This window comes from Melanotaenia boesemani, chromosome 3 (genome assembly GCF_017639745.1).
Source record: "Melanotaenia boesemani isolate fMelBoe1 chromosome 3, fMelBoe1.pri, whole genome shotgun sequence".
In the NCBI taxonomy this organism is placed as follows: domain Eukaryota; kingdom Metazoa; phylum Chordata; class Actinopteri; order Atheriniformes; family Melanotaeniidae; genus Melanotaenia; species Melanotaenia boesemani.
This window is the reverse complement of record NC_055684.1, coordinates 19502681-19522758: the sequence shown is the minus strand read 5'-3', so window position 1 is coordinate 19522758 and position 20078 is coordinate 19502681. Positions and strand designations below refer to the sequence as shown.

At 36.7% G+C, this 20078-nt stretch overlaps 1 protein-coding gene across 1 annotated transcript in view; it reads right to left on the bottom strand.

The window, feature by feature from the left end:
• Nucleotides 1–1932: 1932 nt before the first annotated feature.
• Nucleotides 1933–20078, bottom strand: part of LOC121636957 (dynein heavy chain 8, axonemal-like) — a 47960-nt gene continuing 29814 nt past the window's right edge. Inside the window, exons 54-92 of the mRNA XM_041980824.1 lie at nt 19913–20047; nt 19698–19820; nt 19393–19606; nt 19198–19307; nt 18945–19108; nt 18659–18851; nt 18441–18563; nt 18236–18366; nt 17266–17419; nt 16885–17049; nt 15900–16126; nt 15656–15774; nt 15468–15571; nt 14936–15112; nt 14667–14834; nt 13599–13814; nt 13210–13347; nt 12997–13124; nt 12653–12824; nt 12382–12537; nt 12130–12285; nt 11861–12043; nt 11605–11710; nt 11265–11517; nt 10819–11009; nt 10618–10739; nt 10419–10534; nt 10128–10330; nt 9646–9719; nt 6357–6509; nt 6113–6268; nt 5497–5613; nt 5279–5380; nt 5020–5180; nt 4761–4917; nt 4526–4678; nt 3902–4091; nt 3561–3682; nt 1933–2230 (exon numbers count right to left, since the gene is read on the bottom strand). Coding sequence (XP_041836758.1) covers nt 1943–2230; nt 3561–3682; nt 3902–4091; nt 4526–4678; nt 4761–4917; nt 5020–5180; nt 5279–5380; nt 5497–5613; nt 6113–6268; nt 6357–6509; nt 9646–9719; nt 10128–10330; nt 10419–10534; nt 10618–10739; nt 10819–11009; nt 11265–11517; nt 11605–11710; nt 11861–12043; nt 12130–12285; nt 12382–12537; nt 12653–12824; nt 12997–13124; nt 13210–13347; nt 13599–13814; nt 14667–14834; nt 14936–15112; nt 15468–15571; nt 15656–15774; nt 15900–16126; nt 16885–17049; nt 17266–17419; nt 18236–18366; nt 18441–18563; nt 18659–18851; nt 18945–19108; nt 19198–19307; nt 19393–19606; nt 19698–19820; nt 19913–20047 — 6120 coding nt within the window. The 3' untranslated portion in view covers nt 1933–1942. The remainder of the gene's footprint in view (nt 2231–3560; nt 3683–3901; nt 4092–4525; nt 4679–4760; nt 4918–5019; nt 5181–5278; nt 5381–5496; nt 5614–6112; nt 6269–6356; nt 6510–9645; nt 9720–10127; nt 10331–10418; nt 10535–10617; nt 10740–10818; nt 11010–11264; nt 11518–11604; nt 11711–11860; nt 12044–12129; nt 12286–12381; nt 12538–12652; nt 12825–12996; nt 13125–13209; nt 13348–13598; nt 13815–14666; nt 14835–14935; nt 15113–15467; nt 15572–15655; nt 15775–15899; nt 16127–16884; nt 17050–17265; nt 17420–18235; nt 18367–18440; nt 18564–18658; nt 18852–18944; nt 19109–19197; nt 19308–19392; nt 19607–19697; nt 19821–19912; nt 20048–20078) is intronic.

Below are 20078 nucleotides of genomic sequence, written 5' to 3'. Positions count from 1 at the left end.
GCAATGGTGCCATCTAACTGAATTTAGATCCAGTATTTTTAATGCTTGATTATACAGTGACCTGAATGGTGTGTGGTTTGTTTGGCCTGGTCCCAAACAGTTACACAGTAAGATAAGTGAGAAAACATCATCATTTGCATGAACTGTTGTGCTGCTTTGAGAGGTAGGTATGGTCTTATTAAACGGACACTATTTAGGTTTGTTTATCGAAGTGTTTAAACATGTTAAAACATGTTGAAACAAGTTTTTAATCAAACCTTATTCTGAAAATGTCATTAAATTTTCCTCTGGTTGAAAAACACATTGAGACTGTATTCATCTAATTCAATGAGATTATTTTTTCTAAGCCAATCTGACTCAACAGGCATTTGTTTTGATAGTATCTCAGCCACCAGCTTAGGGGTTTTTGCAGACACATAAATAACTGTATCATCTGCATACATCTGACATGTGGCTCTTTAGCAGCTGCTAGGCAAATCATTTATGTATAAACTAAAAAGTAAAGGGCCTTATTGAGCCACGGACCCTTCATTCTACTATATATATATATCCCAACATATTCTGACACACTCTATGTTCAAGATAGGAACCAAACCAAAATAGTTTTATATCACATGTTAACGTTTGAAGTTTATTGAAGAAGATTTTGTGATTTACAGTACCAAAGGCTTTTTTTTAAAGTCCAGAAATAATACCCCCACCACTTTGCCTTCATCTGGTTACTGTTTTATAGTTTCAGTTTGGTAGGAATTTGCTAACTCTGTAGCGTAATTTGATCTAAACCCAAAATGACTGGGGTGTAGAGGATTTATGCCTTATCGTTATCAACAAGTTGTTTGGCGACTGTTTTTTAAGACCTTTGAGAATTACAGTAAAATGGACATTAGTTTATAATTAGACACCTGATTAGATGCTCCAGAATCAAGATTTAGTTATAATAACCCTTTTCCACAGTTGAGGAAACTATTACTGATTGACAAGTTAAATATTTTAACGGTGTTTAAAAAAGAGAACTATGCCCCTCCCCCCCAATGAAAGAGGTGTCCAAGCTAAAGCAACTTTTAGCCTTAGATTACCTTAACTGACAAATAATTTTTTTGGTCCATTGATCCATTTTCTTATTAAAAAAACAAAAAACAAAACTGATCTACTATGGACTAAAAAACTAGAAGGTGTGCTACACTGTGGAGTATCAAGTCCTATCATGCAAAATCAGGAAATACTTACATATTTTAAAATTAGAAAAACACTAAAATCTAGATTCAGATTTATTGACGATATGGGATCAACATTATTTGCAAATCAGTCTTCTTTTTATCAACATGTTACAGTATTACAGCTTTTTGAAAACCCAGCTCTACCAAGTCATCAACTTGTATGGCTGTTTACTTTCTGTCACTTAACCCTTCCCAAAAAAACTACCATCCAATATAAAAATATAGTTAAATATACAGTAGCTGACAAAAGTAACTTTGTATTAATGGTCACTACTTATACTTTGATTTTCCGCATTTACTCTTTCATACTTTTCCAGTTGTAATGTGGAAATGTTTGTCTGATGTCTCCTTAATGTCTAATTGTCTCTCCTTTTGAGCCATTAATATTAAAGCATGAGTTAGAATTAGATTGTACCTGTGCTGTTTGTTGAATCAAGATTTTATTTAGGTAAAGTCTTCAAGAAACTGGAAAATATCAAGTTGCCTTTTTCTTTGCCCTTTCTCTAAGGAGTTTGCTGCACTCATCTAAGCTGGTGGACCTTTCATCTTAATTTATTCATGTGTATACTACTGGGATGATTTGTCAACTAAGAAGATCCTCTAACAGTTTAGAATATTTTTTTGTTTTTAAGATAATATTAAAGATTACATGGCTTTGTTTCAGGGAAACATGTCTTTAATGTTTGAACAGAATTAAACACGAATACAGAAATACTGCTGTTGTATTATTTAATGTCACAGAGCAGGGCAACCCCACGCATGATCCAGTGGTCTGGTGACTTGGTGGTACGCAACACCACTGCTGTGATATAATTAAGATCTGTGCGCCTTGGTTTCTTGTAGATGGGGCAGACATACAGCTTGGGATCCACAGGGGCAGTGGATTTGACAGCAAACATGTGGATAACAGGCATGGGTGTGAACAGCACTTTGGGAGAGGAGTCAATGAGATGGGCGTTCTTCCTGTTCCAACCAGCCCCATCCAGGTACAATCCACAGACATAAACTCCCTCCTGTTGTGGACAGACAATAAAATAATAAACTATCTTAAAAAAAAAAAAATATATATATATATATATATATATATTTCTGTGTATGTATGTGTGATGTGTGTATGTACAGTATCTCACAAAAGTGAGTACACCCCTCACATTTGCGCAAATATTTAATTATATCTTTCCATGCGACAACAGTACAGAAATTACACTTTGACCCAATGTAAAGTAGTCTGTGTACAGCTTGTGAAATTGAGTAAATCTACTTTCCCCTCAATATAACTCAGCACACAGCCATTAATGTCTAAACTGCTGGCAACAAAAGTAAGTACACCCCTAAGTGAAAATGTTCAAATTGGGCCCAAAGTCTCAATATTTTATGTGGCCACCATTATTTTCCAGCTCTGTTTTAAGCCTCTTGGCATGGAGTTCACCTGAGCTTCACAGGCTGCCTCTGGAATCCTCTTCCACTCCGTAACGATGGCATCACGGATGTCAGCTCCTCCACCTTCCGTTTGAGGAGGCCCCACAGATGCTCAGTAGGGTTCTGGTCTGGAGACATGCTTGGCCAGTCCATCGCCTTTACCCACAGATTCTTTAGCAAGGCAGTGGTTGTCTTGGAGGTGTGTTTGAGGTCGTTATCATGTTGGAACACTGCTCTGTGGGCCAGTTTCTGAAGGCAGGGAATCATGCTCTGCTTCAGTATGTCAGTACATGCTGGCATTCTTGGTTTCTTCAATGTACTGTAGCTCCCCAGTGCCGGCAACACTCATGCAGTCCCAGACCATGACATTCCCATCACCGTGCTTGACTGTAGGTAACACACAAGAGTGTACAAAGACACACTTGTCTTTGTACGGCTCACTTGGTTGCCGTCACACACGCTTGAGACCATCTGAAACAATTTCATGCAGTGTGCGGCATATGGTCTGTCCATCTTTTTGTAAACCAACTATTCTTTTTCAGATCTTCAGAGAGTTCTTAGGCATGTTGAACTTCCAGTGGCCAGTATGAGAAAGTGAGAGAGATACCACTAAATTTAACATGCCTGCTCTGCACCTGAGAACTGGTAACACTAATGAGTCACATGACACCGGGGAGGTAAATGGCTAATTGAGACCAATTTGGTAATTTTCACTTAGGGGTGTAGTCACTTTTCTTGCCAGCAGTCTAGACATTAATGGCTGTGTTGAGTTATATTGAGGGGAAAGTAGATTTACTCGATTAAACGAGCTGTACACAGACTACATTGTGTCAAAGTATAATTTCTGCACTGTTGTCCCATGAAAAGATATGTATATGTGACTATATGTGTATGTGGTTCTGCTCTCAGAAAACAGGAACTTACTGTTGGTGAGGCTGTAATCTCTTCCATTGACTGCTTCAGTACTTTGTTGTTTAGTGTGACTGTGTCCAGAGCCCAGCCTTTGTTTGCCCTGGTTACTTCTTGTCTCATAGCTGTCAGAAAACCTACAAACATTCAATCACCCAGTATTAATAGACATTGTATACATCAACTGTTAATGACTTTATTCCTTTCAAACTGAACAGATTTTTATCAGTTGAGTAACAGTATTAATTTTCCTTCAAGGCCAAAGTTCAGAGTCTTAACTAATACCATCACCAATCAAGTGTTTTCCTTTAACTTGTGTAGTAAAATATCTCATTCTATCAAAATGTCTAACTCACCCTGTGGGTTAAAGAAACCTGTCATCCAAAAGGTTTTTGGTCTTCCTTCAAACACCCAACTGTGGAACTGTTTGTTTCTTTCAAGAAGCTCAGTGAACCAGAAGCCCAGTGTAGAAGACTCCCAGGAAATTTTTCTCCAAAGTTTTGGCACACGGGCATCAAAAATATTGTCCAAAGCATCACGGAGGTTCTATAAACAAAGAGCATATCAGCAGTTTCACAAAACGTTAAACCATCATTAAAATATTATTCATGAAGTAACTTCATTATAACAAAGAAACATGTAGTTTTATTAAATAAGAATATTTGCATAAAATATGCATATCGTTGCTGTCAGGCATAAACCTATGTCCAAAATCTGTGATTTTTTTTTCTTCATAAATCAGTACTATTAGTCACCCTTTATGTCTGTCTGTAGTTTTACAAATATTTAACCAAAGATATATGATGTAAAACACAATACCAAGTTTGATGACATTATGTCTAATTATTACAAAAACCATACAGTTTCATTCATTTCTTGAAAAATAGCTGTTTTGGACATAGGAGGTTTGCGCCCGACAGCAGCTGTATGCAAAATTGAAGCAATGTGGTGTGATTGACATGTTGAGTCAGAAATCTTACATCACTCATTATTATAGTGCCATCAATAGCCAACTTCAAGTCAGCCAGAGTAGCGCGCACCACAGAGATGATCCTTTGCATTCGATCCACTTCCTGACGTAGGAAGATGTTCATTGGGTTAAGAGCTCCCATTGCGGTCAGTCTGGCTTTAACCTGAAACCAACAAAGTTGCAGAATTTTAATTAAGTGGATGCGTGAATGATTCAATTACTGCCTAACAGTCCCACAAACTAACCTCATGTGGGACATAATTTGGAGGCAGTTTCTGCAACATGTCCCCTGCCATGTTGTAAACAATGGACTCCCGAGTATCTCCTGATCCCCCTCCACTTTCCTTGGGCTGAATATCTGTGATTGTGTCCAACACTTCAGCCGATGTGTTTGTTTGGTACCTAGTCAACATACAAAATAGAACAGAAATCAGATGTTAGTAATAACTTAATGTAAGCAAAACAAGTTTCATGATTATGATGATGATGATGTTTTCTCCTTACGTAATATCAGCATTAGCATGTAGCCCCAATGCTTCGGGTGAATCCACAATGGGCAAGTTCTGAATGTTATCCAAGTACTCTTCTACTGTTTTACACACAGGGATTTTGTAGCCCGTGTAAAAGCAAAACGTTGGGTCAAACATTTTTTTAGTGAACCACACCTATAATGAAAAGATTGCGTCTCATATATAGAAGCAAATGCAACACAAAAATACAAGATGGTGTAACACATGAATCAACACAAAAATGTGATTATTACACGAGCGAAACACTTCAAAAGGCATCTGTCATAGTCATCAGTGACCCTTCCTCCGTATTGCACCTCAGAAAGCATGTATTGCAAGGTCACCCATGACACATCCTGTGTAAGAAAGCACAAATAACCAAGTCAGTGATGATTAATTAAAAGGAAAAAAAAAGAAAAATATGTTAATAGACTACGACAAAAATATTACACCCCTGCTGCAAAATGCTCACATTCTTGGGGCCACAATCATCCAAGTGTCTTTCAACAAATTCAACACTTGCAGAGAAATCGGCTGAATTGAACTCATATGGTATGTTCCAACCTAAGGGTCCAAATTTTCGTCGTTCCTTAAAAGGAAAACAATAAACAAACATTTATTTAAGATGCAAATAATACCACAAAAAATCACAGCGATTATGAAGATCAGTACTGGACTGTACTGGAAGAAAAAAGAACACAAGATGATTTGTGCAACACTAATTATCAAAATTGTAGTACATAACAAACCAGTGAAGACTCAAACATCAGGTTAAAGTAAACTAACTAAAAGTTAACACCAAGCTAACACATAAGACAATCACAAAAGATTCTCTGACCTTAATACCAAAATATTAATATTCTTTTACTCACCAATCTGTCAAATAGATTTTAGTAATAAAGCTGATTATTGGGCTCCCATATAAAAAACACCAATAAAAAAAAGAAGTTTCCAAATGTCATATGGCCTATGTCAGGATTTTTATACTTAACTCTGCTTCTAATTTTAACTGTGCAAAGAGACAATGATGCATTCTTTTACTGGTTCCTGTAAATAAAGCTCCACAGTGAGCTTAATAATAATAATACCTGCACAGCTGTGTGTAGAAAGGCCACACTGTATAGCAAAGGCTTCCACATGGGCAGGTTACTGATTTCCAACTGGTTCTGTGAAATTCCTGCAAATGTCCGTTCCAAACCAGCACGTATTCCCTGGGGTGGATCATTGGTAAACTTGATGGAGGTCTAGAGTTAAAGATATTTGCTTTAAGCTTATTCTTGTACAAAACATGCCATACTGTTTATAGGCGTCTTTCTTGTATAAAAGTGTCACCTGTAGGAGTGTGATGGAGAATTGATTATGTGGCTCCGTGGTGATCCACACTCTGAAAGTATCATGCATGGGCTCTGCAGTTGTAATAGTTTCAAGCAGCTCATCCATAAACTGCAAGCCAAGGTGACAGTTCTGGAGAAGGACCCAACCTCCCTAAACATGTTGAGACATAAAAACCACAGAGATAAAGCAATCAGACATCTCTTTGGCTGACTAAAATACTTTGCAAAGTATGTACTGTAGATTTATTCCAATCATCACTTGTAAACGTGAGCATCTGTGTGCATGATTTATTATCCCTCAAGTTCAGATATAACATTGCTCTTCTCAAAACTCTGCCCACATATACTCTCCCTAATAACAAATTTTCTCAAACTATGAGTGCTGAAGTGATTTATTACTGCAAAGAAAAAAAAGCTAAATTGTTTTCACAGTGGCACAGAAAAATATATATTCACACCACATCTGGTATATTTGGTTGGCTTGCAGCACAAAGAAGATTATTAATTCATTATTAAGTCAGTAGGGAAGGCAGGAAATATTATGAAAGAGCAGGACAATTAGATTAGTAGTGGTTTAGCTATAAAGGCATCAAATTAATCAGCAAAAAAGAAAGCAAATTCGTGTTTGGTGGATTGTTTCTCCCTTTAAATAATACCAATTTGGCATTGCATTATACATGGTTGGAAAGCCTGATTAGTCACCTTTACACTTGTATCATGCTTTTGTGGAATGAGCCACACGGTTTTATATGTGTGCTCATTTAACTGTGTGGCTGGGAATTTACCTCTGAAATGTTCCAAAATCCCCTGCAATAATATCCTTTTGGCATTTACTCATTTTGTGCTTTAAAAGCTGCCAGGTGCATGCCAGACACAGATTTATGACTGGCACCTGGTTAGCATCTAACTGATAGACAGATATACTGGAATGAGATTCTGGAGCCAGTGGAGATCCCATATGTCCAGAATATCCACTGTTATACATTTGCACATTTGCACTTTGTACTACATTTACATTTTACTGTCTATCATATTGATAATACTGTACATATTACTCACTAGCAGGATTTATCTTGTATCTGTTTATAGAAATATTGTAACAAATTTGTAATTTGTCTTATTGTGATTTTTTTATCTTTATCTCATCCTTTCTTTGTTTGTTATGGAGCGACTGTGTGCACACAATTTCCTCTGGGATTAATAAAGTATTCTGATTTTTATTCTGATATGGGACCTAACTCCATACTCCAGGATGACTCACACACAGAACCATCACAGAGCACCCCCAGAATTAGGAAGGGAGATGATGGAATGACCTGCTGTGAATCTAACCTTCAACCCATTTATACACTTGTGTGATCAGTTTGGCTGTGCTGTATGTGCTAGAGTGACCAACACAACCAGTGCATTTGTGCTGGATCATCTATACACTACTGGGGTCCCTTACAGTGTAAAATGAATAAAATGTAAAAATTAGGGCTGTAAAATTATTAAAATTTCTTAAACAGATTAATCACAGTTTTCAAATTAATTAATCATGATTAAACATAGCTTTCAAATTAATCACAAATTTAAAACAATTATCAAACACTTAATCGGTGTGGGTTTTGTAACCCGAGGGTTGCCGGTTCGATCCTCGGCGAGTTCATGTCGAGGTATGCTTGGGCAAGACAACAAACCCCTAACTGCTCCTGATGGGTCGTGGTTAGCGCTTCCACCATCAGTGCATGACTGTGTTTGTGAATGGGTGAATGTGATGTATGATGTAAAGCGCTTTGGGTATGATTCCAGGTACAGTAAAGCGCTATATAAATACGGACCATTTACCATTTAATCACCATTCGCGAGTTTTTATATGCCTGAAATCTACCCGTTTTTACTGTTTTGTATCAACAGAAAAAGCCAGTGCTACAGATATTAGCTGTTAACTGACCGCTTGGGTAAATGTCAGATGTCCAATGGTCAGTAAATGCAGCATGTAATGTACTTCTATATGTTGTTCTAAATACTCTCTGCTATGTTCTAGATCATAATGCAGAATTCATACAGCATCATCTCACCAACTGTCTCCATGGTGATAATTTCTGTCATAAAATCACCAGATGTGACGACTGAAGTTAAACAGCCAACATTGATGAAGTGAAGTGTAGTGTAAGTGTTTGTGCCGATCAGCTGATCACCGACAGCCATCGCTGCAGAGAGTCGACCAGAGATCCACTAGAGCAGACAAAAGTTGGTGCACAATGCAGCTGGGCTGTCGCAGGTGTGAAACTCTCTCACCGGGAAAAGAGCGTGTGTTAAAACACCCCCATTCTCCACAGGGGCAACATCCATGAGTGGCTCTATTAACGCTTTTTTTTTTCTCAAGTCCATCCATAGAACCAGGTGGCTCATCTTTACTATCATCCATCCCACCAGCGTAACAGAGAAATGACGGATGTATGGGGCTTGTTATGCCGCACATTTGTTAAAAATTTTAACACAATTAATTACATAAATTAATTAATGCTGCATTAAATAGTTCATTATTTTTGAAAGCCCTAGTAAAAATGTGTTGTTTTTCTTTATAACTGTGGGAGGGTGTAATCATCCAATCCACCAAGCAACTCAAAACAATAGTGAATACCAACAGGAGAGTTTTGCAAGAGTTTTTGTCACATTTTAGGGGGACGTGTTTAGCTGTGTTGCTCATTCCACAGACGCACGTTTCTCACAAGTTACACCTCGTTTTAAAGGTGACTAATCAGGCTTGCTAACAAGGTATAGTTTAACTGTATAACTGTATCATTTTCCCTGCCAAGCAGAGTTTTAATATCACAAGCTGGTGTTTCTAAATACATTTTATTTATTTGTGATTGCCTTAACAAATGCTTTTTGCATCTGTGTTTACAAATGGTATGCCATGTTTTGATATAGGCAACAGACATTACTAAACTTCAGTTGCAATAGTATTCAGAAACTGATTGGCATTGTAAAGGTCATTCAGACATGGCAAAAACTGTTTGCAAGCAAAAAGTAAACTTCTCAAAATTTAGGTTCCCCTTGCGCTGATTTTTTTCCCCATGCGGTCAGTTCTTAACTGGTCCGGCAGTTTATGGGTCCCTTCCAGACCTTGGCTACGTTGTTCTTGTTTCTAAAGAAGCACAGAGTTAGTGCTTCTCAAGAGCATAGTTACACGTTTATTTTATAGCTGAAAACAGGCACTGGCTTCATATCACTCCTAGAATTGCATTGATCAAATAGGGATTACTCATGCATTATAGTACTTTAAAAACTTTCATAAACACCTCTGTCATTGATGTCTTGACGAGCTTCCTTGCATGCACTTCTTGCCCTTGCCCCATGGATATTGCTCGGCATGCTATAAAACAAAACAAACAATATACGCAACTTGAGTAAATGAACTGTAATTACACAGCATTTTATGCCAGTATATATAGAATTATATTAGCTATGATTAAATGTGTTATGGTTTGGCTGACAAATGTATATTTTTTGGATTTCATTGTAAACATCACAGATGGAACAGCATAGAATCATCAGGATCTGGGAAATTGATAATAATCACATACACACAATATAAATATTACATTTGGGTTCCATGACAGCGTCAAGGATCTAATATGACAAAAAGTTGAATAGATTTTGTAGCTTCAAAACTAGTCTACTTCAAACACAATCACATTCACGATATCATGACATTACATCTTCAAAGTAAAAAAAATAATAATAATAATAATTTGAGTTGGTTAAAATGAGACAAACTTACCAAAGTTAAGTTTTTTGGCAAGTACTTCGATTTGGTCACTGGGATCTGAGCCCATTGAAAGGAAGCATATTAACGGTGTACCAGGGTCACTCTCCTGCCATGTGCTGTGAAGGTTTAGGAGAACAGGCTCAACAAATCTCGTGCCCATTGAGTTTTCCACATATTTTCTGGCCTGAGACAAGGTACGATCTGGGCAAAAAGACCTGCGACAGAAAATGCTTTTAACATTTTTTTCATTATATCATATTGTTTTATTAAACACATACACACAGTCCAGCAAGCTGATCCAACCTTATCAACAAAAGTTTATGAAAGACATCAAGGGAGTTGTATCCATCTGGAATGACATCTTCCTCTGGGGCCTCAAAACTTAGCCATGCTTTCCAGTTTTTCCCATTTTGGGACACCTACAAAACATGTCAGTAGTGACACTGATGAAGCAGAAGTCAATAAAGAGTTCACATGTTTGATCCATTTAAGTGTGGCTTACTTGGTTTATAATGTTAGCGAACTGTGGCAGTTTGCTGAGTTCCACCAAGTTCAGCCATACCATATCCTGGATCCAACTGAATGGCTTTGATGGACAGGTCTTCAGGTCAAGAGCTGCACCACCTATTTGTATAATAAATGTTGTTAAAGATTTCATGACAAAAGGTCATTTCATGTTTCCTGGTAGTGATAATTAACGTACCTTTGATAAGAATTTGAAATTTGTTATGTTCTATTTTGTAATTCTGTAAGTCAATCTTGAGGGCCAGCAAGAGTGTGAAAATGAACTTGTGATTTTCATAAAGGCCTCTGACTGTGTATCTAAACACTTCAAATGTCAAATATTCAATTATGTTCGCGATTCGCTTCTGAGTTTTCCAAGACTTCTCAGACCTGCAAACATAAATACAAACATAGTGCAACAATTTGTCATTATACTATAAATATGTAAAAAGCAAATTTGAAGACGGCAATAACACTAACAGCCTGGTAACAGTTGTTTTTTTTTTGCAAATCTTGTTCTTTTTAGATAAATGTATTGCTGATTAGAGTAAGGAATGGTTGGAATTGCTTCAAATGCAACATAATCTGTGACTTATTGAGATAAAATTGTGCAGAAATGTATCTTAAACCATTGTGCAACCATACCTTTCAAGTGACAAATCAAAGATTTTCAGGAACTGACCCAGGGAGGTCTGGTACATGACATTGACCATGCTCATCTCTGTGATGAGGAAGTAAAGGATGCTGCCTCTAGAAGCCACAGGACGATATTCTGCTTGAGCTATATTGATCGTCATTTCTGCTTCAGCTGCAACACTGAGCTTTGCGCTAACTATAGCAGCAGTTTGCTTAGTTGTGCTCAGAATGCCAATCATGGAGTCATCGTCAACTAAGGAACCTTCAATCACAGAAGCACTTTAATAGTCAGAAAAAAATAAAACATGGCCTAAGAAACTGGCATTTGACTATAAAGGTAACTGTATACCTTTTGTGGTGCTGAGTTTGTACAGCAAGTTATCTTCCAGCTCCTGCATCTTTCTCTTATTGGCAGTTAAATCCTCAATTAGCATCACTCTTGTGGCCTCTAGTTCCTGTTAAATCAAGTGAAAAAAAAAAGATTTTTTGTTGTAATAACAATTTCCAAAAGACTGATAAATTACTGAATTAATGTCTTCCAACATAATGTGTTTTTAACCATTAATATTAAAGCCTGTTTTACTGATGGAAAACCAGATACTGACTTGTTGCTCTTTAAGGAGGACTCGACCTAACAGCTGGTTCTCTAGGCCTTTCATGTTCACAGTGAAATCAATAATGGATGTTTTGGCGCTCACTTCCGGACTGTAAGCTGGATTAGGCAGTTTGGTAGTGATGTAGAGCTGGAATCCATCCATTACATTTATCTCTTTGTCCCCTACTTTAACCTAAAATAAAACGAATTCAAGAATTTAAGCAAGTATATTTTATTTGTATAAATTGCTTAATTCATGTGGTTATGATAGTTGAATACCTTAAAACTGGTCCCAGATTTGATAAAGTTTTTCTCTAGAACATTGTCCAGGGCAGGGTCCAGGTCTTCACATATATCTTCTATAAGCAGCGGGCGTCCCATGGAGAGACAGTCTTCCAAATGAGTGCGAAAGAACTTGTGGTTCAGTGATGTGACCTGAATATGAGATAAGAGCTTACTCCCAGAACATGCCTTATCTGACCAGCTAATGAGGACCAAATTAGCACAACTTAAACACATTTGGCTATATACTTGAAGTGAGTTAGCTTCTTCTTTTTTCTTAATCCAAGCCTTTCCCTGAGTTTGTGGATCGATGAGGAGGGGATATCTGGTTGCTTTTGTGACAATGATGCCATTCTGAACAGACAAGTCATCTCCTGGGAGTCCTTGAAGGTTCCACTCACTTATCTTAAATAAAATTAAGACAGTTGATGTCACTACAAAAAAAAAAAAAAACAAAAAAAAAAAACAATACTACTTCTTATGGATCTATTAATGAAAATAAGATTTGCATGTTTCCTACAGTGGGAGGATCCACCAGATCAGAAATTATGTTGAGGTTATCTGTAAAAGGAATTTTGTGTTCCCGAAGTTCTGCCTCCCAAATATCCTTCAACAGCATTTCACGGAAACTCTGGTTGAACGGACCACAGTACGACAAGAAGCCGACGAGTTGGAGCACATCACCAACAAGTCTAAAAAGAAAGGCAGAAAGAGCTGGCCTCATTTTAAAGCTATGATGACCAAAACATGTCAAATTTGTCTTTAAAAAGTCAATCCTGAATCAATATTTATATTTTCTATTTTCTTTGAATCTACTCAAAATATTAAATTTCAATATAATAAAAACGTTTTATTGCAACTTGCTTGTTTATTTGTGATTTAAACTCTTCGAGCTGCTCTATCCAGCGAACTTTCTCTCCACTGAGTCCATGAATAAGTGCAGATGCAGTCTTCATTTTATTCCTACACATGTCGGCACCATCCAACAAGTCCTGAAAAACAGGATGAAGGTGTCAAATAAAATTTCTACATTAAGACAAATGCAGTATTGACATATTTTATGGCAATGTGTCAGACCTGTTTCTCTTTCATAGCGGCGTCACATTTGGCCTGGACTTTGTCCAACTCTGCTTGCTTTTCAGCCAGCACAGCCTCAGCCTTCCACAGCTCATTGTTAGCCACACATAAACGTTTTTCTTGAACACACAAGTTATCCTGGATACATAGCACAATGAAGTTTATAAAATCATAGAAATTAAAATATGCAAACGAATATCAATTTGTGTATTTGTTTACAATGTAGTCCTTTTTTTCCTTTTAACTGATATTAAGCTAGGATTATTAACCTATTTACATATAACAGAGAAACCTCAAACAGGCTGAGGGCTGAAATTCAAATGAAGTAGAGCAGTCACATATGACAAATTTAAAATAACAATCAACTACAACTTAGTAGCAAAGCTTACCATGAGTGGCAACACTTCCTTGTTGATAGCATAGAATGAGGCCATAGCACGGGTCCATCCAAGCAGACCAGCAACATTACCACACACTTTCTTAGCATTTTCCATTGTGTAATCCTCCATGTCAAAATATGGCTGCATCAGTTCAATGGTTTCTTCATTAATACTGTTCTTTGGAAAGTGCTGAAGCGATGTCAAAAAACCAGTACCACTCATAAGCTAAATAGGAAAAGAAATATATGAATTACTTGAAATATCAAATAATGGCAATGGGCTATTTCATAGTGTTTTAAATGGGAAAAGGGGAAGGTTTTTCTACATATAATTACAGATATTTGGCTGTCTGAAATGACTTCTAAATTACAAACAGGAAAATATGTCCTAGCTCTTACCTGTGATGCTCATAGCAAATTCTAATAAATACTTAGATCAATTGCAATACACAAAGTATTTTTAATGCTTTATATTTTGATTAGGACATCTAACTTATAATTTGCATTTTTTTTTTTTTTTGCCTAGTTGATATTTGGACTTTAAAACATGACCCATGAAGAGATTGGGCCCAAAGGAGTATCAGTAACAAATATCTGTGGAGACACTGCAGATGAAGAGAATGTAAATATCTGAGAATGAGAATAAAATGGCCAGTCAAGTGTTTTTCTATCAGTTCTGTGTGTGCTAGTATGAGCTTTCAGGCTAGATATTGCATGTTCTCTTACATGGCAAATATGTGCTTCAAAAGCTACTGTGTAATTTGTTTCCATGTGTCCACACAATTTACGCCTGTCTGATAGATCAATACTGTAAGACAGATCTGGAAAGAGGCTGAGTAAAGTTGAGTCTCACAGCTAGTAGCTATAAAAAGAGGTGTGAATTTGGGGTTGAAAGACAGCTTCTGTACTGTATTTCTATTTTTGTAATCAAAGCATCATTTAAATTTTATTAAGAATTGAATCAACTTGTGAACAAAGGGCACAGTGGTCCCCAACTACTGCATCTGTATGATAAATATATTTATTATTAGCAGAACAGCAACAAAAATAAATAAAATCATAAAAAGGATTTTTGTACCTTCAGTGCTTCTCCCCATGACGGTTTAATACAATGATGTTCGGGATCAACTGAAACAGAGTCTAACTTTTTGTTAAATAAAAGCAGACAACAGTCCATAATCCTCATGATCAGATGTGGAGGTTTGGCCAATTTTCTCACAGTGGCGATGTCAGCAGGCTTGATGGTCTGTCAAAATATTTAGTATACAGGGTTAACATACTATTAACCCTAACATATGTTTTATTAAAAAAAAAAGTAGATAAATCTATTTTACAGAAAAGTCTCACATTCAGTGCAGCTGTAGCCTCTTCTAAAGCAGGCTTGGCTGCCTTCAACTTTTCTTCAGCCACAGCTTTCTCTTTCTCAATGTCATCCACAATTTTCTGGGCTTTGTCCTTTACAACTTGGACCTCATTCTTTATAACATTAGCAGCTTCAGCACTGACTGTCACCTCTGCCAGCACCTTTCAACGCAAAAATACGCATTCCTTATAATTTGTTACAACACACACATAATGTGTTAATCTTTCAGCCAGCCTTTTGTTTTCACAAAACCTTTTCTGTTTTATTTGTTCTTAATCTGTCCTGAGTAAATAAAGGTACAAAAACTGTCAGATATTCATACCATAATCAAAGTTTTTTGCTATTTTTTATAACTACCTCACTACTGATATGTGCAAAACATACTATATTATTCTATAATTTATTGGTGTTTTTAAGACGGTATGAAAAAAAAAAATTGGAGAAAGGTTATATGTGAATATCCATCCATCTATTTATTTTCTGCAGGTCACAGTAGGGTGGCAATATTTGGATTACCTGGTTAGCTTTGGCAGATGCTATAGCAAGCTCTTTTTCCTTTACCACAAGTTCTTTTGATAGTTTTGCGACAGACTCACTGGCCTCCATCAGTTTGTCCAATCCTGGAAATCAGTTACATCAAGTATAATAATTTCCAAATGCACTTTAAAAATTGTCCATAGAGTTCATAAAGTTAACTTCCTTACCAACATTCATGCGCTCTGCCAGTGTGTTGATAGTATTGTACTTTTCAGTGTACAGCGTTTTGTAACCATTTATAAATGACAAATAAGATTTAGGAGTGACATGTGCTCTTCTTCGAAACCTGATAAAAAAATAACATTCAACTTTATAAAATGCAATAATGTTTTATTATTCTCAACAATGAAAGAAAATAAGCAAAAATATATACTACTAAATAAACAAACTAAACTTAATTTGTGGAAGTACCTTTCGAAGTATCTTTCACATATGTCAGATACTTTGCTATGATAAGTTCCCATGGCAGTCATCACTGAAGTCTTCACATTAGGGGAACAAACCATTTGAAAGTTTGACAAGAAATGGGTGGATACAGCAACTAGAGCCTCATTGGGCCAAGGGGTAAACCAGTCCATTATGCAGCCAGAAATCAAGCCTGGAAACTTTAGACATCTGGAGCGAAATTTCTGTCCCACCTGCAAACAAGAGCAGAATTTATGACTATTAAGTGTATGAAAGAGGGAACGAGTATAAGGGGGGAAATATATAGTATGGAACCACATAATATTGTGCACAAGACATGTTCTTTGATTATCTTGAGCATTAAGATAACCTAAATTTAACTGCTAATAATAACAATACCACTACCACTACTGTTACTACTACTATTGCTACTACTACTACTACTACTACTACTACTACTAACAATAATAATAATTTTAGTGCATAGCATACTTTGTGATCATCTTTGCACACTGAACAAACTGTATAAATCAGCAGAGTTCCAGTAACAAACACCTCAGTCTCACAATTACAATCACACTAACTTAAGATAAATTCTGCAGCAAGAAGAAAAGAAATGCAGATTTAAATCATTCTGGCCTCTCTTGTTTCCTTTCTTCATAGCTTTTTTTTTAAACCTACTTTTGATTTGGTACACCACTTGTCTATTTCTGTTGTGGTGTCTGCTATGGGAATTTTCTGCATTGTTTCATACATCTACATCATGTAATTGTCCTAAAGCAGTTGCATCAGTGCTAACTACAGTATCCATGTATGTGACTGGAATGTGCACAATTTAGCATGAGGCATTCACTGTTGTTTAATGTTGTCAGACAGTTGCATTCATTTCATGTTTGTCATGAAAAAAACCGCCTCATTCAATTATATATTCACAGAAAATATGAACACCACTCGTTAATATTGGTGGCAAATATACAATGTTTTAACCTACTGGTGAGAAGCAGAGAACAACATGTAGGTTCTTTCTTGACCGGGATATAAAATAGTCGTAAAGGTTGTCAAAAGTTGGTGGAACACGAGGAAACTCCTTCTTCATAACCGGGATCAGATTCTGGGTGATCTCTTGTATTTCATCTTTAGGAAAAAGATTGGAGACCTGCACACAGTGTATTTACAATATAGACAAAATCAGGACGGCAAAGGCTTTCCTTAGAGGCTACACTCTGTCTGACCTTATTAAATTGAAAGACAGCAATTTAATTTTGTTTCACATAGACCAACGATTCTTACACCTTCTCAGTGCAAACAGTAAAATCTGCTAACTGTATATTAAAGCTCAGTGATATCACCTTTTAACTGTATAAGAGCTCACCTCTCCTGAAGAAAGAACATTGTTGAGGTGCTCAAGGAAGGCCTCATCCTTGATTTCATTGTCGGTAAAAATAAAGGTGATGCCTTTGCCCTCAGCTCCAGCTTTATTATACAACAGTTTCAGGTCATCCATGAAATTACCCATGTTGTATGTTCTAATCGGATATAAAAAAAAAACTTCATGAGATTCTACATCTTGTGTTTTAATGACAAGGCTTTGAGGTTCTCTGCGAGTCTGAAATAGGGAATACCATGATAACTTATTTCTATTAGAGACTAGTTTAACAATTTTCATTGTTATAAAGCTCTTGAAATATACACTTTCTTAAAAAAAACTTGTACCAAGTCATCAGAAATTAACAAAGCTTTGTTTTTATAATGATGCTCAATATATGGTTGACATTTTCATGTCATTTTGCATTAAAATATTTTACAGTACAACACATTTCTCCCTTAAAGACACTGCAACCAATGGCGAGACATTGTTAGTTTGGTTAACAGTGTAGTCAACTTCTAGATATGTGACAAGTTATCAAAATAAGAGTGCTTCATCTTAAAATGTAATACTTACCTCAAATATACACATTTTTTCTAAAACATTTTAAAACAGAATATATAACAAATATTATTCGGTTGTATGTTTGTATATATGCATGTATGTATGTATGTATGTATGTATGTATGTATGTATGAATGCATGTATGTATGTTCATATTTTAGAAGAGACTTCCCCAGCATGATAGAAACCATCTCTTACATAAGGGTACAGTTATTTGTCCAGATCCCGTAAATCTGCAGGGGCTGGTTGAAGGTATGAACACACCACTGAAACCCACCATTACCAAACCAAACATCTGGAGCAACAAAAAGGTCCTCAGATTTCAACACTAACTTTTGTTACAGCATAGCTACCCTTTTTGCAAATTGATTCACAGAAGGTTGACAACATGTTTACCATTAACTGTTCTCACCTGGTCAGTGTGATCTGGAAAATGCTGTATCCAGCTATGTATGAGGCCAAGCGTGTAAGACTCTGTTTCCCTGATCCTCCCACTCCAACAAGAAGTGCATTTCCATTGTCAGTACGAATGATTCGTGAGATCTAAATGTGGGAAAATCTCAAATAAATTGTCATTATCTCTAAAATAAATGTTTTATATTAGTTTTAAGTCTGACCTTGACAAGATGAGTCATTGCATCTTTGAAGAAGACCAGATCCAGCTTGGCGCCTCTTACTGTCTCATTGTGCTGAGCTTGATATATCATCATTTTCTCTGACAAGAATTTCAAGTTTGGTACCTGAAAGATCATGTGTTCAATCAAATTGCAGAACAGTTACCATTAGGTTACTACAGTAAAATTATAGAGTTGAGTATGAAATACTAATTTCATACCAGTTCATAGATTTTAGGGGCATCAAAACAAGCATCCTCGCTTTCTTCTCCAGTTGGCTCGGGTGCATCTCGAAGAAAGTCCACAAAGTACGGCTCAGGATGAAGTTCTGGGACAAGGTTTGGGTCAATATGCTCTTGGATCACACGAGACACAGCCTTATCAAACCAATCTCGGTCCTCAGGGCAGATAAACCTAAAACAAAACAATGTCTTCTTGCAGCAGTTCTTTTAATAACCTCTTCTTTTTCTTTTTATTTTAAAGATTTTCTGTATGCAAGCACAGTACCTGTCTGCTATAACTCTTGTACATTCACACTTGAAAAGAGCCAGCAGGGCGGGGATGCTGTTACACTCCTCTGCATTAACGTTTAACATTCCTTGCCAGATCCTGGACAAGTCTCTCAAATTGAAGATGTAGTGAAACTTTGATGGTGTGGGAAGCATTTTTGCCTTCAGTGTGACATTGTCAAACTGGTTAATATTCTTTATTGATAAATCTATTTCTACAATCAAGTTCACAAATTATTCACATTAGTTACCTTTGTCCACTGCCATAAAATCCTCCCGGCAGACACAAGACGCTTAACCATAGCTGATATATGTGGCTTGAAATTCCTGCATTCATGGAAAAATCCAGAACCAATTACACCTGCATAAAGAGCATGAAAAACTGTTAGTCGTCAAATGAAACCTACAGAAAGAAGAAAAAAATGTATAACTTTACAAAAAGCTACCAAAAATCTTATCAATGGAGGTGTTGGATGGCAGAGTACAGTTGAAGACTGTAAACTGTCTCTTCAGCCTTTGTGGGATGTCATTTCTTCCACCACCAGGGTGAATCATGGCAGCCATTATCTGTACATCCTCAATCGTGGTGAAATCTCCTGGTTTGTCCAGACTGTACATGCCATTCATTTCCATCATTTGGCGGACAATTTCATTTGTGATCTGGTTGGATGGTGACATGGTAGTTTATCAAATTAGTTTGACTGAACATGAAATAGTAAATGTATTTTAAAAAATCAATGTTCATAAACACCTGATCTCCCCATTCATTGACAATGGGCATATTTATGTCATCAATGAAAATCGTCATCCTGCGCCCTCCTGGGGGTCCATACATGCTGCCAACTCTTTTCTCAATGTAGCTTTCCACTGTTCTCTATGTAAGAAAGAACATTTTTGCAAAACAAGCATAATCAATACAGGAAGGAAGAAATCAAAGCATACAGAACATTCTACAATATGTTTTACCTGATACATCATGGGTTCAGTGGCAGATGAGAAGTTCAGTGACTTGAACAAGTCTATCTCAGGATCGTATTTCTTTGTGTAGCCTTTGACCATCACTGTCTTAGCTGTTCCTTGTTCACCAATGAGCAGAACAGCCTATACACAGACAATTTCCTTCATAAGTATA